General features: G+C 40.3%; 1 protein-coding gene across 6 annotated transcripts in view; it reads right to left on the bottom strand.

The window, feature by feature from the left end:
* The window catches only part of LOC117538066 (alpha-1,6-mannosylglycoprotein 6-beta-N-acetylglucosaminyltransferase B-like), a 126707-nt gene that overhangs the window by 71652 nt on the left and 36366 nt on the right, over positions 1 to 18689 (bottom strand). For all 6 annotated transcript variants that reach the window (XM_034203593.1, XM_034203592.1, XM_034203591.1 and 3 more), the window contains one exon: positions 6203 to 6353. In XM_034203593.1, coding sequence (XP_034059484.1) covers positions 6203 to 6353 — 151 coding nt within the window. The remainder of the gene's footprint in view (positions 1 to 6202; positions 6354 to 18689) is intronic.

Consider the following 18689-nt stretch of genomic DNA (forward strand, 5'->3'; position numbering starts at 1 on the left):
GGAATTCCGGCTCTTCTTGGTGAGCCGGATCATTTGGCTCGGCTCACCAAGAAGAGCCGGCTCTTTCGGCTCCCAAACGGCTCTTCAGTTTACCACATATTATACCTTTTAATTAAATCAAATGTAGCCCTGTTTTGACTAATTATATGTGTACACATATATCACTTAAATTATTCAATACAACCTTTGTACTGAAGTATTCAAAAGTAAAAATTACATGTTTAATATAAATGATTTGCTGTGGCCAATTGTTTTCATTGCATTTACAGACCCGTGTAACTCTCCGATACCACCCAATGAATGCATTGACTTGCTTGTAGAACCACGCTACACAAAACAGATAGCAACACCTATAAACACTATTTAAAAAAAGGGGCTACTGTATCGACCTATATAAAAGATCCTGCATTTTAGCCATGCCTCATTTCGCTCTATTTGCTCTTTCCAGCGCTGTTTTTGCAAGGGGCTGATTCTGTGAGCTGCAGCTGACCACGCCCCCCTGCAGGAGAGGGGAGAGTGCTTTGAGATCAGCTGCTGGGCTGTCAGAAGAGGGGGAGAATCTCCGTCCTCCGTGTTTTATTCTTATCGAAGTAAGAAGAGAAGTAATGGGGCAGAAACCCTCCTTTTTACGCAGCGGCCCAGACATAGACATCAAACGGCGACACATATTCAGTTGCCAGTTACTTTGGCATTAGGGCAGGGATATCTATATACTTTCCAAGGTTTGCCATCATGAATTGTGCTACTTTTAAAGCAAGCAACGATGTTTTCAAATCTGTAATCAAAAAGCTCCTCAAAAACACTATCGAAGCAGTTCCTGCCGTTGCTACGTTAGTTCAAACAGTAACAACGGACTACTTTTCTTAGCGGATGCATGTCAATTTAAATCAATACATAAAACTATTTTTTAAATCAATAAAATCATTTTCTAAATCCATAAAAGCATTTAAATTAATATTGGGAGTCATGTCATTACTTTGTTGAGAATGTGGCCATGTAATAAGCGGGATAATGTGCACAGTGTACATTGCATAATGTGCCTTCAAGCCGATCTAGATCCCTCCGCAAAAAACAAAAAAAACCCGGCTCGTTCGCGGGCAAGAGCCGGCTCCCGTCGTTCACTTAAAAGCGTTCGCGACCGACACATCACTACTTAGTAGGCGGAGTCGGCCACTAACGGCTCGACAGTGACGCCAGCGTTCAACTCCCGCCTTCTCCAGCCTGCTCCAAATAAGGGCAAAGAGGCGGAGCCGAGGCGGGACATGCTGCCACCGAGCTGGAAGTTCCAGAGCTAGCTGAAGCTACCAAGCTAAGCTAACATGCTCCCCATCTGCACGCTGCCGTCGCATTTTACGTTTCTAAGGTAAGCGGACATGAAACTATTCAGCAAAACTATAAATAATAATCTAAGTTATTGAGCTTTTAGCATAATACTTCAGAATCTTAAAACCCCTTAACGTTTGTATGCAATTGTGCTAAATTCAACACTGGAATCAAGCAAATATTAATATGTTTGCATGACATTAGTTATTTATATTTTGATATCACTTAACTATACGTTTAATACATTTAAGTCAAGCTAAGGTACATGTGATGGTAGCTAGTTAGCACTCTTACCTGTGAGGCCTCCTCCAAACAGCATAATAACCAGACTATCATTAAAACTAAGTACCAGTTCTAGATCCTTGACTTTAGACAAACAATTCAAAAGACAAAATGTATTTAAAGACCAATCTTTATTTGAATGTGCCTCTTAACCTGAGATATTAGTTATACAGTAATATTATTGACAATCTAAAAAAACTGAGCAACTCAACAGTCAACTTTATGTTTCTTATTGTCTAAAGCATTTATTATTTTCATTTTCCCAATCTCATATTCAGTGTGGACGGATTGAGACAGCACTGCAACTCCCTCCTGGCTGGTCTACCTGCATTTGCCATCCGACCTCTGCAGCTCATCCAGAATGCAGCGGCTCGTCTGGTCTTCAACCTTCCTAAATTCTCCCACACCACTCCACTCCTCCGCTCCCTTCACTGGCTTCCGGTAACTGCTAGAATCCACTTCAAGACACAGGTACTTGCTTACCATGCTGCGAATGGATCTGGCCCTTCCTACATCCAGGACATGGTTAAACCGTACACCCCAGCGCGTGCACTGACGCTCTGCATCAGCCAAACGACTAGTTGCGCCCTCGCTGCGAGGGGGACCCAAGTTCCCATCGGCGAAAACACGTGGGTTTGCTGTCCTGGCTCCAAGATGGTGGAATGAGCTCCCCATTGACATCAGGACGGCAGATAGCTTGCACATCTTCCGGCGCAAACTGAAAACTCATCTCTTTCGACTCCACTTCGAGCGTTAGAACTATTAACGAAGCACTTTTATACTAATAAAGGACTGGCTTACCTAAAGCCAGTTGAGTAGCACTTGAAATGTTTGGCTCTATGAAACCTGATGTACTTATATGATTCTGTTTTCTTCAAGGTTGTGTCTTCCTGGTCGAATGTACTTATTGTAAGTCGCTTTGGATAAAAGCGTCAGCTAAATGCAATGTAATGTAATGTAATGTAATGGTGTCCAGAGAGCTGCAGAGACTTCAGGGAGAAACCTCCGTGTGATGGACGTCCTGTCTGTTGGTTTGGAGAGGACTGAGGGTCTTTCCTCTGCGAGGAGGACCAGGGCTGATGAAGGAGCCCATGCTGGGCAAAGCTGATACCAACTGCACAGGCCTAGTCGGTCACTTTATTTGACTAAATGTGTTTAATACATTTAATAGGTTTACACCTTCTGTCCATATGTGCTTTTTATTTAAAACATTTGATTAACTTTTGGTTCACATTTCAATAAATTGTATTTGTATTTGCACTCCTTTTGTCCATTATTCTTACTGAAAATGTTAGATTACACATTCACATCTGACTGAAGATTGGCCCCATTTATTTGTGACGTTGCAAAACAAGGTACATGTTGTGAAGCTCATAAAGTGAGGCAAATAGAAATAATCAGCTGATGGAGTGTAGATGTGGTAATAGCTGCATTCGATCAGCTGACTGTGTTTACAATAAAAGTAGTTTCTTAGTGAATGTCCTGTACTGGTCTTAAAATCTCATAACATCAGCTTTTAATGTTCCTCTTGGATGTTCTTCTTGACCCTCAGAGAAGGAGAAAATGTCCTGTCTTTCAGGCATGTCCTTTCCTAACAAAAATGACAGGAAACATAAAACATATTATTGCAGAACAAGTGTGTTATTTATGAAAGCAGTGTGCTTGTGTGTTTAGGGGCTGTAGATGTAATTATTTTGTAATTGTAATGTTTTTTTTTTATTTCAACAATGAGCTACAAAGACAATCAGATTATGAATGAACAGTATGAAGTTCATCAACATTGAAATATATGTTATTATCAAAATAATATTTAACTGTTATCAAAACGTAGTGCAACTGTAGAAGCTTGCTCTGTTGTCTCACTGAAAGAATAACTTTTACCACGTTTTTTACAGACAATATTGAGAGATAAATAGTAGCAGTTCTCACTATGTGTTACATATCTTTGCCTTCAAGACATTAAATTAGAAAGCTGACAAAGTCATATTGCTTGTTATCATCTAAATGTAACTTTTTGCATGGAAAAAACCCTCAACTTAACTGATGTGTAGGTGATCTAGTATTTAGTATTGTTTAATGGAATGTATATCAGTGTATTCAAGTCAATACTTCATTCATTTAAACCAATATCTTTCTTGATTCTTTGTACAGTATGAAAAAAGAGTCTTTGTACCTGTGCTGAAGTTCACTGCTGTGAGGAGTCCAGTTCTGTCTCTCACTCTCTGGTCCAGCCTGTCTGCATCACACCTGGACACCTTAAACAAACAGATATATATATATATATATATATATATATATATGTAAAGTACCATGTGTACAAACAATATAACTGATTCTCTTCTGTTGAACATGTTGGATTGTGTATTGTCCGAGTCAGGGCCCTTTTTATTTTACTGTAACTTTGGAAGTTGTGTTACCAATGCTTACTGTTTATTTGATACCCATTTGGTAATGCAATTAATAAAAACAACAAGGTTTGGGTTCGTTCTTCAGATGACTGTGACGTTAACGTGTAAGCTCAATAATGAACTCCAGCTCAACCAACCATATTGTAATATCTAAGTAATCATCTTGAAATATGACATTAATAATTGTAATATACACACATCTTATTGTGAGGTTGATTTCACATACACTACTTCGACATTAGCTTGTCTACATACTTGAGCATAGCCAATTTAAATTAACCTTAGATGCATACAGTTCTACCTACATAATAAAATATCTCTAAGTTACAAGGATGTAACCTTATTTTATCAACCTCAAACAGAAGCCGTTTGTTCAACAGTATTATCCCACTTAACACTTGTCTATTTCGTTGTAACCTTTATATATACAGTCTATGATTTTAACTTGGAGGCTACGATTACAATCGTTAGCACTGATGTAGCTACCACTAGCTTACATGCTAACCCAAGCCTTACCATTCATTACGTAGCTGATTAAAAATCATTAACACATAAATAAAGCACTAGAATTTCACTTACCGCAAAACCGCATTCATGCACCGTCTGTTTTAACCGCAGAGCGAGTCACAATAGTCCGATATATAAGCATGAAGAACAAACAACCACGGCCGGCTACAAGTTGTGTTCCCTGGATGAGCTGAGCAGGCAGAGTCCCTGTAGCTAGCTTCACGGAGCAGCTAGCAGAGAGACAAGAAGCTAACAGCGGCAGGCACTTGACAGAGCCGTCACTCAATGTGACCACGCCCTAATTTATGCACAAACTTTAAGACCTAATATAAATAAAAGGGTCGCGTTAGAAACAATTCACTCACAGATCCATAATCATGAAGGTGGAATCTAACTATATCGATAATAAAATGTATGGAGCCAGGGGTAGAAACATGTTTTTTTCTGCTGTAAAGTTGGGCATTTTAACATGGGGGTCTATGGAAATTGCTCCTTTCTGCAGCCATCGCCTATCGGCCAATATATGAACTGCAGTGTGTGGCACTTCCGTATTGGCTTCCCGGCTCTACCCCACAGTTTGCCGCTTGATTTGTTTACATGCCCACCGGAACCCCGAGGCATTACCAACAGATCAACGCACAATCAACACATACAGTACATCTCTCTCTCTCCACATTAAGTGTTAGACATTAGAATTGACTATTCTTGTCTGTCACATAAGTGGCGCAAATTGCGCAACTGATGCGTTATTGCGCTAAACGGAAATTATTTTGAACGGACACTTTGACCGGAGAGATTTAGATTTGCCGGTCTTCAGCATATTTTACCGGTCGTAGTCCGGTAATTACCGGCTAACGGGAACTCTGATGTGGAGTATGAATGATAAGGAGTGCTACATCTTAAATATGTTAGTATGTCATGTCATGCCAGAGAGAAATCTTACTAAACTCTACCAGCTGCTCTATGTTTATATACACCGAGGTGACCAAAGCACTCATGATACTGTTTAATACAAGCTGTAAAAGCTATACAAGTTTAATAGGCGGACATACAAGTGCTAACCATAGGTGCTAACACATGAATTAAAGTAGATGTGTAAATTATATATATATAATTGTTGGTGGTTTTACAGCAATGGATAAGCATAAACCATATGGCTGCTTTTTTTTAAACAAACAATTAGCGAAGGTGAACAAATATTTACCTTTAATTGTTATTGCACACGCCATAAATCTACTATGAGACATTTGAAGCCTTAAAGACTATGCGAAAGATTGCCCAATCACTTCACTATCACATATTTATTTTACATTTGGAAAAACATCAATGTGTTGTTAACAAATAAAGACCAATGAACTAAATGTGTCATGAGAACGGTACAAACTTCTGAAAAATCGCAGCCTTTTTTTTAGAGTACGGCAACTACCAAAGGTACAAGGTGCTCATGCAGACAGCGTCCCTTCATCCAGGTGACGATAACATACTTTAATTAGTTTCATTATATTAGGATGTGTTCAAATATAATCTTGCTTTTCTTGAGAAACTATGTGTGTTTTTGTTGAGAATCTCACTATAACAAGCCATATCTTGAGAGTACTGATTCATGTTATAACAATTGTGCTGTTTCCAAGACCTGTTATCACTGGCAGAGAAGTAAACTATAACATGTAAAGTCAGAGTACCTGTTGAGAGCCGAGCTGAGCTCATCCAGGCGCCGTGCGTCAGTGCTGGAGGTGTTGTTGAGTTTGGACAGGCTGTCCATCCTCTTCAGAATCACCTCCAGCATGTCACTGATCTTCCTCAGCACACCACGTGACTCCACGCCTCCCAGCACTGGTCGGAGAGACAGACATAGAGAGAGAGATGGCAGATGAATGAAAAGCTGGACGTTGTAGTACATTACACACTTGCACAACAGCATGCACATTAAGCCAAAGCCTGCAGCTCTTCTGGCTCACCACACTGTATTTTAATTTGGCTATGCTGCCGCTTTGGACAAATGTCTCTATGCACTTGACTGCATGCAAAACAAGAGCAAATTCCTGTCTGTTGTGTGCCAAAAGAATAAAAAGTCTTTATCTAGATTTGGGGAAACCTTGTACACTAACTTTCTTTGCATTGATTTGCAGTGTTTGACTCGATTAACACATGGGCAGTTCCTCTGGGAATTTGTAGCATGTTTAATATCTATTGAAAAAGCTCAAACTTCTCTTTATTGGGATTTCTATGTTGTAATACTTTTGGTCTATAACCTCAATGATAAATTAGGGCTGCAAAAGATACAGTACCATCCGTAGATCCACCAGTCTCTACCTAAACAACTTTGGCGCCTTTATTAAAAAAGAAATCCAAACACGTTCCCAAACATTTGTCGCCAAATTCAAATGGAAAATTCCACAAGCGCGGAGCCAGAGACGTTTGATTTGTTGCATCTGTTGTGGTTCAGCATGCTAATGCCACCACAATGATTAATAGATAAGACCGTCATTATTTATGTATTCTTGTAATCAAACAAGAATAAATAAAGACTTCAAAGGTTTTTATTTGTAAAAAAAATATGATTATTAAATTGTTATTAGCAGGCCCGGACAGGCCATCGGGAGCACCGGGAGGTTTCCCGATGGCCTGGCCTGCTAAGTGGCCTGCTGGCCTGAGGATTTTTTTAATGTATGTATTGTGAACGCAACGCTGCGCAAATGTGGGTCTGACTCTGCCTCACAGAGGGTGACTGGCTGTACATGATGTGGCCTGCCGACATGGCCACTTTCATACAGACCATACACTAATGCCCTCGATTGGTCTCTGTGTGTCATTCAAGCTCAGGAGGGTGTGTGTATGTGTGGCGCGAGCGAGAGAGAGAAAGCGCGCGCACCGGTTAAGTGTAGGCTATTGTTGTTGTTAGCATCTGGTGCTAGCTAGCTGCGCTAACGGATATAAGGAGCTGTTTCAACAACAAGGTGGAGGAGAGTCCTCTCCTGTCAGACTGAGAGACTGATAACTACAGCTCAGGTGAGGTAAAGGACTCTGCTGAGTGTTTAGATAGTTAACTTAGTTCTCAGTGGGTCTCACGGTTTGGTCACCATTCATGTAAACAGATATTTCCATTGGAGGGGGGAGTGATTAGTAAAATATAGATGAATAATAATAAAAAAACGTTAACTAGGTGAAAAAATGTAAGATAAACTTTAAAAACTTGTTGAGAGCTAAAACTAGTCTTTGCTGCTGCCTCAAAGAGGAGAAGGGGGAGACGGGGGAGACAGGAGAGGCTGATTCAGGAGCACAGACACACTCACAACTATAAATGAACCAAAAACAAATAAATAAACAAGTTTCAATGTTTTTTCATATTGGATATGGTATGTTATTGGTTATGGCCATGTTCTTATTTAAATGTATACAGTTCTGTTTCATATAGGTGTAGTCTCTCTCTTTATTTCCCCCTCAAAATGCACCAGATTGATGCATTTAAGTCCAACATTTAAAACAAAATCTTACTGGGGGAGAATGCCCCCGGACCCCCCTATAGGATTTGAGGTCCACCCCCACTTAAAATATGTTCACATGAATAGGTTCCTAAATAGATTTGCAATTTTTTTTAAATAGTAACCTATCTCCATATATTTATTTTTTGGTAGTAGATTTAGAGGGCTATCACTATGGGCAGCAACGCTGTAAATATTGACAAATAAATCCAGCAAAATGCCACAAAAAACTGGTAGTGGCCTGGCTGGGTGTATAATTCCCGGCCTGATTTACCCCCTAATCCCACCAGGAGCGTCTGCGCTGCGTTGCGCTGCGGCTGCGGCGTTTTTAGCGATCGCGGCCACTCTAGTCAATGGGTGCTATTCCACCAGACACGCTGCGCCGCGCCGCGGCTCGAAGCGTCCCAGAAGCTCCTCGCCGCAAGGAATTTCTAAAATATAGGATGAATCCTATTTTTGACGCGGCGCAGCGCGGCGCAGGCAGGAAGTGGAATGTTCATCCAACAACTGCGAGGCTGCACACAAGACGCTCCGCTTCCGCAACGTTTTGAAACGCGCCTGGTGGGTTAGGACGCAGGAGGAGGTCGCAGCGCAGACGCTCCTGGTGCGATTAGGGGGTTATTGTCCCAGTCCGGCCCTGGTTATTAGGGTTAGTTAAAGGTGGGGTAGGTAAGTTTGAGAAACCGGCTCGAGATACACTTTTTGTTATATTACATGGAATGCTCTTAACATCCGATAGCAATGAATGTCATATAAGTGCTTTGACAAAAAATCCATAAAAAAATGTCATCTGTGGAACCCGTAATGTAAAAAGCCGGCCCAGCTAAACGGATTGGATTGCCGCTTTGTCTGTCAGCCTTCCATCTCGTGCACGCACAAATGTATCTCGTGCCCTCATTGGGCGTGCCGTCATTGGGCGTGCCATCATTGGGCGTGCATTGCAGCAGTACTTCAATAACTCGCCAGCAACAGGCGGCCACTTTCACCAGTCTGCTGACGTCATGTGTGCGTTCATGTGTGTTGGAGGAGGTGCTCTGTAAGGAAATCTGAAGGAAGGGGCGGATTCTGTGTACTTTCAAATTTTAGTGCACTCGAGCCGGTATCTGAAACTTACCTACCCCACCTTTAAGGTACGTGTTTTCTTTTTTTATTGTAAACATTTTCATTCACTACCATTTTTATCTTGGTTTATGTGAGGGCCTTGGATGTCATATCTGCAATTTTTATATATTTATTTATTTTTATTTAACCTTTATTTAACCAGATAAAAAGCATTGAGATAAAATCTCCTTTGCAATGCTGACCTGGCCAAGAAGGCAGCAACGTTACACATAACACATAAGACAAACATATAAAATACAGAGAACATAACTAAGAAAACAAAAGACGAAAAAGCAGTCACTACATTGTGCACATTAGGACAGTAAGAAAGGTACACTACTTATTACTGCAAGAGCAGCTAGTGGTAAGGACCTCAGACAACTTCAACTTAAAACATGCTATTGAGACAAGTGCCGTCAGTTTGAGGCGTGATTGAAGGACCAAGGACCATAATAAAAAAGACTCCTTTTCCCAGCCTCAGTCCGCACAGCAGGAACCTGGAACCGTATCCAGGCACTGGATCTGAGGTTGTAAGAGTCACAAACTGGGGCAAATCTGGCACATATGTACAGTGGAAGCTTACCTAAAATGGCTTTATACATTAATAAAAACCAATGCTGCATCCTCCGCATACTAAGTGAGGACCATCCAGTTAGGCTATACAGTTTGCAATGATGAGTCCTATAGGGTACATTTGATATATATCGCAGTGCAGCATGGTAGAGTGGGTCAAGTTTGGCCAAAACAGTGGGACAGGCAAATCTATAAATGGTATCACCGTAGTCCAGCTGGGACAGGAATAAGCCAGAGACTAGTGTTAATTTCGTCAGCTATTTTTTTTATTTAGTTTTAGTCTTAGTCCTGTGTTACATTTTCTTTTTAGTTTTAGTCATATTTAGTCACCTTCATCCTGTTTTATTTAGTCAAGTTTTAGTCGACTAAAAGTCTGAGCATTTTAGTCTTATTTTAGTCGACTAAAACAGTAAACATTTTAGTCAAGATTTAGTCGACTAAAAGTCTGAGCATTTCTTATTTTAGTCAAAGAAAACTAATTATTTTAGTCTACTTTTTGTCAATGAAAACTGTTGAGTCTTTTTTAGTCATCAGATTATAGGCTATAGAACATTTCAGTCAAACTAGTCTAGCCAAAACCAATAATTTGTCATTTTAGTATATATAAATAAATAAGATTATATCTTGTCCTTATTTGATGAAAACCACAGGTTGAATGATTAAGAAGCTTTGCAGAGAGTATCTGCTCAGGTTTGTGGTGTTTTTACCTGTGTTATGGCCACATTGCTTCCCTTCTGATAAAACAATGCATTCGCTTTTTTTCTCCGCCTCATTGTAGCGAAAATGGGCCCAAATATCACATCGTTTCTTTCTCCCAAGCAGTGGTGGCTTTAGATTTTTTCGTTGTCAGTCATTTTGATGGACAGGATCGTAACATTTCCGTCATAATCCATTATTATCCGTCGAGTGCACAATGTATCAATCACTCGCGCTGACGGGGGGGTATTCGGTTAACGCGAGTGCGACCACTGCTCCCAAGCCCTGTTGTTGCCATTTTATTTTCTGTTAAATAAGGTTAGTTAGACCATGAGTTAGACCCGAGTCTTCCTGACAGTTCACAGTGTGCCGCTGCCCGATGTAATTCAAATCTACCGCCGCGCGCAGCACAGACACACAGCTGCTGCCCTGCCGCTCGGGTTGCCAACCGTCCCGTATTAGCCGGGACGTCCCGTATTTGAGCCAAAAGGGGCGTGTCCCGTACGGGACTTTGTTTGTCCCGGATTCCCGTGTAAAGGGAAAAATAAAACATATTTTTCTGTTTGCGCGCAATGCAGTGTGTCTGGCTGCGTGCCTTTGTGTTTGTGTGCTGTATGCGAAGGGCACTAGGACCGCTCAGTTGACAGGGCAGGCACAATGCTCGCACGTGTGTGTGTGAGATTTTCTCCGGTGGGCCGCGGGCGCGGCATCATTGTTTGTGTGGCATGTCAGCCTGTTCAGTCGTGTGGGAAAATGAGCGCTGCCGGTGGAGGAGGTGATGATGAAAGAGGAGAAGAGAGAGAGGATGTGGTTCTGGGCCCTGGCCCTTCTAAAAAGAAAAGACTTGTGTCTTACAACAAACAGTGGAAGAAAAACACAGTTGGGTAAAGCCCGTGAGTGGAGATCTGTCTCGGGTCTTCTGCGTGTGTGTGTGAGAGAGAGAGTCAGTCAGCTGATTGATGGGAAAATGGTTGGTTGAAGGATAACATTAAGTCTAATAATGATGTACCGTGCATGTTCACATCATGTATACTTTGCATTACTTAATACCATTTTTCAAATATTTATTTTGTAACATTTTGGACAAAATAGCCAATTGTACATCGAGTTGCCCAGATGTCCCTAGTGCCCACCTATCCGATTTGAACATGCTGATGTACAATGTGATGTAGTAGCCTAATGCAGGTGTAAGACCATTGTGTTTGTATTGTGTTATAGGTATGCATAGTTTTCTATGCATTTTGAGGGTTTTGGGGGGGTTTGACCCCTCGAACCCTAGGGGGCTGGCTCCCCCAAAAGAATTAAATAACCCTAAAACCGAAATAAAGTAACACAAAAAAGTAACTAAATCCGCCAGAAATCCGAAAATCTTCGCGCGCACGCGCGCGGGGGACACATACCTGTGTCCCATTTTTCCATTTCTGGAAGTTGGCAACCCTACCTTTCGCAGCACCGGAAATGGAACTGCTGGGAGAAAAACTGACTATCAGAGATGTAACGTTATCTTTGATAATATTTTGTCTCCTCATTTTTCGTCAATGAAAGTAAAGAGAGATTTTGGCATAGTTTTTATTTAGTAAACTACATTTTCGTCTCGTCACTTTTCGTCAACGATATTGCATGATGATTTCGTTACAGTTATTGTTTACTGCCGTCGGTGCCGTCTCGTCATCGTCTCGTTTTCGTCATGGAAAAAAAGGTCGTTGACGAACATATTTCGTCATAGTTTTAGTCAACGAAATTAACACTACCAGAGACCAACCTTTTACGGGATGAAGTTGAAAAACAACATTTAAGTCTGTAAAGGAGTCCATTACCAGCATGTAAGTGATAGACAGTCCCTTAAAAAAGACAATTTTGTGTCAGAAAAAGGACAAACCCTACCATAAAACCACTTAAACTTATGAACAGCTCCTCTTTACCCGAGCCAGTGAATAATTCCTCATCCTTGAGTCTAAAAGCCAGCAGTTTAATTATCTCTTTAACCTGTATATCTAAAGCTTGATCTCTCATTTCCTCTACCTATAGCACTGCACTCACTATTGTGTTGTGATCTCTTGTCATAAACTGGCTTTTTGTTCAGACCAGACACTCTGGTGTACGATGTCTGAATATGGGCTTACCTTTATATCCTTTGATACCCTTTGATATGAGAATAACTTCCACCAAGACTATGAGTTGTGAAAAGCCAGGACCTAATTACGTCGAGGCTATATATTTTGTCTTGTCTCTCTTTCGGTCTGTGTGATGGCCAATTTAATTATTTCAGCCAGCAGAGAAGGCTCTCTGTGGACAGAAAGGAGTATCTACTGTATGTACCACTGCCAGGGTCAGAGTGTCTGTGAATTCAGTCTTAATGGACTGTGAACGAGGCAGGCTACTGAAAGGTGGAGACAGAGATGAAAAGCTTTTATCGTGTAATGTCTTCGCAGAGTTTTACCATTTTAAGTGCTCGTAGAAAAAAGAAACAAGAGAATCTTGTGATACAATAATCACAGTTGAGAATAAGGAGAGAAAATAATGCCTCAAGTAGTTACTTTTAGAAAGAGTAATTTTCGGGAAGAGAAGTGTGCAGCTTATTATTTTTAGCCCACTTTTAGCACATAAACCATCTTAAAATCACAAAGCAGATGGAGCGAGAGCTTTTAAGAACCTAAGCGACTGAGGTTAATAAATAAACATCTTTGCTTATTTTCCGAATACTGAAGATTAAGAAATCTGATGACAATCATTTCCTTCATCCAGAAAAAAATCATAGATTAAAAACAGCCCAAACATCTTAAAAAAATGGCTTTAAACTGGATACAAACTCAATTTGCAGCTACAAAAGTGGATATACAATATACCGTCACCTTGATAAAAATAACTTTTTTTCATACCATTTGGGTTAATGTAAGTACATAAAAAACAAATATAACATAGGTTTGATTTTAGAAATATTAGTGTGGAAATGTTACATATTATATATTTAAGTTCAACCCATACAATCACATATGAAAATGCAAAGTAAAGAGGTATCTGTCCACTTGAATTTGATTCTGTTATTGAATCTTCAGTATCTAAACGTGGTGCAGTAAATGGTCTTAAGACATACAGATAGGGACATACTGTAAGAAACACAAAGGTCAAAGTTTATTCTTATAGCTACCCATCAGAGTATTTGGTAGGGCCTATGTTGACACTGCAAACACCTGGATTAGGCTGTCTGACCACTCTGTCAAGCCTCATGTCAGCAGTTTGACAGGCAATTACAGCCAATGGGCTCCGGTGCCTAACAGCTCTGGTGCAAGGTCATTGTCTGCCTCGATATCTTTCAACAGCCGCATCCCAAGTTCAGTGACTTATCTCCTCAGCGACAGATGTATTCGTCTCAGACTGACAGTGTCATGTCCTTTGGCTTTGATGGATCGCTGTGTCAGAGTTTGCCGGTGGGTCGCTCTGATGACATCTTTGTGATTGGCTGAAAATGGATAACTTCCACATTGAGGGTCAAGTAAACTGATGCTGAGAAATGTATGATTTATTATTGGGTTGAACAAATATGGGCTGATATTCAGGGATTCTTCCAGAAATCATACTGTAGTTCAGGCAAAGCCTCTAAAATAGCATTTGGATTGAACAAAGTACACATACTGTGGTTTATTTAGTTAAATTGGGTAAGGTTTCATATGGGTGATTGTCTTTGTACTTGTTTGTTAATAAATATCAGATATGTAGATAAGAAAACAAGTCATATAATCTTGCTGATGGTGATTAGCCACAGACAGTTTTGATATTCAGCAGTGCAGCAAAGGAGGCAAAATGGGGAGTCAAAAGTTAATGAATAGATCTTTCATATGCCCCAATGGTCTAATGTATCAAATGTAATTTCGAGTCAGGGGGCTAATTGTTCTCTGTGACTCCGTTTCTTGATGAATCTCACTCGCAGAAGCTGCATGGATCTCATGGACGGCTGCGGTAAACGAGGTCTGCCTTTAAAAAGCTGATTTCTGTTGCAATTTAATTGTGCACCACGATGAATGACACGCTGGAAAACGATGTAATGTGTTTGACATTGGTGACCAAATACCAAATTAAAAAAGGACAAGTGCCAATATTGCCAATAGCTTGCTTAAATTATACCATTAGCAAGAAAATGACTGCGGTTATCAGCGCTCATCAGATGAAACATCATTTAGATCTCACTGGTGTAATATATCCACAAGTGAAGGACACCGTGATCACAGCCGCTGTACGTAATCGACACGAGCAGAAAGAGGACCTACTCAAGCTTTAAGGGCATGACCTCAGCCACAACATAATAATAATTCCTTACATTTATTATAGCGCTTTTCCAGATGCTCAAAGCGCTTTACAAATACACATTACACATATCATACATGCAATGGTCATGTACTATGGACAATACCCACAGGAGCAAGTTCAGGTGAAGTGTCTTGCCCAAGGACACAACGGCTTTACAGATGCAGCAGCGGCGGGTTTCACCCCTTGATTTGATGATCATTGCACAGCGCACTGCGCCACACCGTCCATCTTCACGCCTCGAAGTCATCGAGGCGCTTTTACAAGTACACATTAGTATCATACATGTACTGTGGACAATACCCACAGGAGCAAATCTGGGTAAATCTGCCCAAGGACACAACGGCCTGACGCAGTGGCGGCAGGAGCGGGTTTCGAACTGGAGTTCCCCAGCACCCCCCTTGATCTGATGATCAGATGCACAGACCACTGCGCCACCCGTCTCAACATAGTCTCTATATGCATTACATTAATGCACACACTGTTCAAATACTGCTTACTGCACATATTCTTATTTCATAGTTTATATTCTATAATTCTTAATTGCAATCTATTTAGCTGTAAATTACTGCTCTATTTTATTGCTATTTAACTATATTTTATTACAGTGTCCTTAAAGATTTTTTGTTTCATATTAGATTTTTTGTTTTATATGGAGATTCTTTGTTTTCTATGTTATGTATGCACCACGACATCAAGTCAAATTCCTCGTATGTGTAATACTGGCAATAAACCCGTTTCTGATTCTGATTCTGATTGGTATGACTGACACACAGGCACTTGGAAAAAACTGATAACAGAAATACGCAAATCAATATTTAAAGAAAATAAGTAATGAGATAAGGTTGAATGAAGTACATGGAGAAGAGACAAGTAAAAACAAAGTAGGGACCACTTACTCCATCTGAGTATCTGATAGAGTATCTGGATAGTATCCGAAAGCTTAATGTTATCAGTCTTTCTCTGATCACAAATTATACGAAAACGTAAAACATTGGCAAAACACTGCAGCATAATTTGGCCATTACTTCGGCGATATATTGATAAGCTACAGCTGAGGACAATAATAGCAATCGAAAAAGCCTCAAATAGATAAAGAGCTTTAAAGGGATGCCAAAGTCATTTAGCTGCTCGTTGTGGCATGTTAAGTATTTTAATGTAGCGCAAAGCTTCTAAATATATTTGACTGGTCCTGAAGCAACACAATTAACTCAACACAAAGGAGCCACATGTAAAATAATTGAAACTAAAAGTGCTATCAAAAGGTTTCTGGCCTGCAGCATTAATTCATACTTAAATGTTTTGAAGGAAAGCTGAGAATAAGGGTCTCAAAAGTAGAGAAATATCAGAACATGGACACTTACTAAAGTTTATGGAAAACATAACAGATGATAGATCCATCCAGTTTCCTGGTGATAAACAGGTTTTAAAGGTCATCTATTATGCGAAATCCACTTTTTCATGTCTTTTGTAAAGAGATTCTGAAGGTTTCAGGAAAAAAGATTTGCTCACTTTTGGTCCTAATCCATTTATATAAAAACCTGTCTGAAAAGGAGCTGATCAGATTTTGGCCACTTTATGATTTGTTGGCTTGTGTAACCATTAGCCAATCACTAACAAAGGTAACTCCCCCCACCTTATCACCTGAATCTCCTCCTAGAGCACCATGTGTTCTTTTTAACCAAATATCTCTCAGAGGGGCGTGGGGAGGGGTTCCTTATTTTCATCTAAAGTAAAACAGAGAATCAGCACTTTTGAAACAGGGCTGAAACAGAGGGGATTATGGGATGCTGCAATGGGTGATCTGTTTGGTATTTGGAGCCAAACACTTCAGAGACATGTTTGTATATATCTGAGACCTATAATATATTGATGAAAAACAGTATAATAGGGGACCTTTAAAGTTAGCCTCCAATTTCCTTTAAGGCCCAAAGTACTTTTCCCTATGAGAGAAACGCTCTGTTCATCTTAGCTAAAGCAAATACAGCCTCAATGAATACACATTTTAAATTGCATTCGGAAAATTATACTTGCAAATATTGTGAGTAAGAGTGCTAGGTCACTTTCACTGTGACACAGTAGACACAGTAAAAGTTCCGGTTCAGAGCATATTTAAATTGTGATTTATACCAGCTGTTAATAGTGATGGAATTGCCCAAGGATTAAAATACAAAATGTAACAAGTTTGAGCAAAATACTGTAGCTATAGCATCTGACACAACAGACTGATGGATAGCACAGTACTCATTAGAAAACACTGTGATTGAGTTTTGCTTGATCAACACATGGATTTATTTGGTAAAAGCTGATTGATGTGTCACTTCCCTGCAGGCATGCTGTAATGGCAAATTTGATCTCAACACAATTATTAAATGGAAGATGGGAGAAAAGTGTAGACTTCAAATATGTACTTTAATAATGATTGTGCTGCAAGGTAATAACTATGCATGAAGGAATAATTATTCCAAGAGATCAAACACAGTTTTATTTTTGGCCTTGAGTTATGAATGTAGTTTTTGAAAGATACATGCAGACTTCAGATTCACACACACACACACACACACACACACACACACACACACACACACACACACACACACACACACACACACACACACACACACACACACACACACACACACACACACACACACACACACACACACACACACACACACACACACAACACACACACACACACACACACACACACACACACACACACACACACACACACACACACACACTGCCCTTCTTTAGCCACCATATTTGACTGAATATTTACTGTCACGGCACATCATATTTCTCCTGAGGACTAAAATGTGTGAAGCGTGAACAGAATCCTTGTTGGTGTCTCTAAACAGACAACTGAAAACTGAGAGGGGGTTGTTAGTGTACTGTGGGTATGTGTGTGTGTGTGTCTAAACAGAAAGTTGGCTCTTTGCACAATCATGACCATGGAAACAATTAACATTAATTGCGCAGGCAGATGCAGATCACTAATATGTCATGCAGCTAACTAAACATAATTTAATAAGTCATTGCATGTGTTTGTCTTTGTATACTGTGTTGTGATGAGTTCATGTATTAGCAATAGCTTGTCCTTCTGCTGAAAATCATTGTAATGGAAATGACAGCAAGGGTCACCCTATACAAAATAGGTTTGACTTCCATCCAGTTCCATCAAAAGAAGAGTAGAAAAGGATAGAAGACCTTTCACCAAGGCTGGGAACAGTATTTTTCTGTGTCAAATGCACCATCGCTAAAGTAAAGACATTTCACATCTCACACACAGTAGGGTCTCACACAAGAGCAGACAGTGCCTGCAGAAATGGTTGTACGGTATATATATAAGTACATCTATGACTAAGACATGTAATGTGTGTGCAGGGGGAATACAATGGATTCCACCATTACTGTTGAATGCAGGGCAGAAAATAGCTTCAAAGCAGTGGTTGGTTCTTTCCGAATAAAGTGTGATTCCCATAGGTGCCTGTGTGAGTATGTGTGTGTGTGTGTGTGTGTGTGTGTGCGTGTGTAGGTCTGTCAAAAGGACAGAGGGCACTCTAACAACTAAACTAAAACTGAATAAGACACACAAGTATTAAAGGTGAGGAAACTACAAATCAAGTACGGGGTTATCCGATATAGCATTTTTATAATAATAAAGTAAGATTTAGAAAAACTCTGAAAAAGGAATACATTAGTATTCACCTGTAGTGGAGTTATTGCACACACAAAAATAATTCCCTGTCTCCACATATCAAGCAGTTGAGCTCTGTCTTTGAAAGTGAAACTCTCTCGAAGCAAAGGGGTTTCTGACGGCCGTCCACACTACAGCTTGAAAAACGGTTTCCAACGCGTCTGCCCATTCACTTTGAATGGGGTGACGTCACTTTTCGCCGAACTGCATTGTGGGAAGCAGAGCGGAGCTTTCCTGGCGTTTCAGGCTGCAAAAGTTGAGCAATGTTCAACTTTTGAAGCTTCTGAAGCTTTCGGTGGAAGCGTCAGCCAA

The sequence above is a fragment of the Gymnodraco acuticeps genome, unplaced genomic scaffold, assembly GCF_902827175.1.
Source record: "Gymnodraco acuticeps unplaced genomic scaffold, fGymAcu1.1, whole genome shotgun sequence".
Classification (NCBI taxonomy): domain Eukaryota; kingdom Metazoa; phylum Chordata; class Actinopteri; order Perciformes; family Bathydraconidae; genus Gymnodraco; species Gymnodraco acuticeps.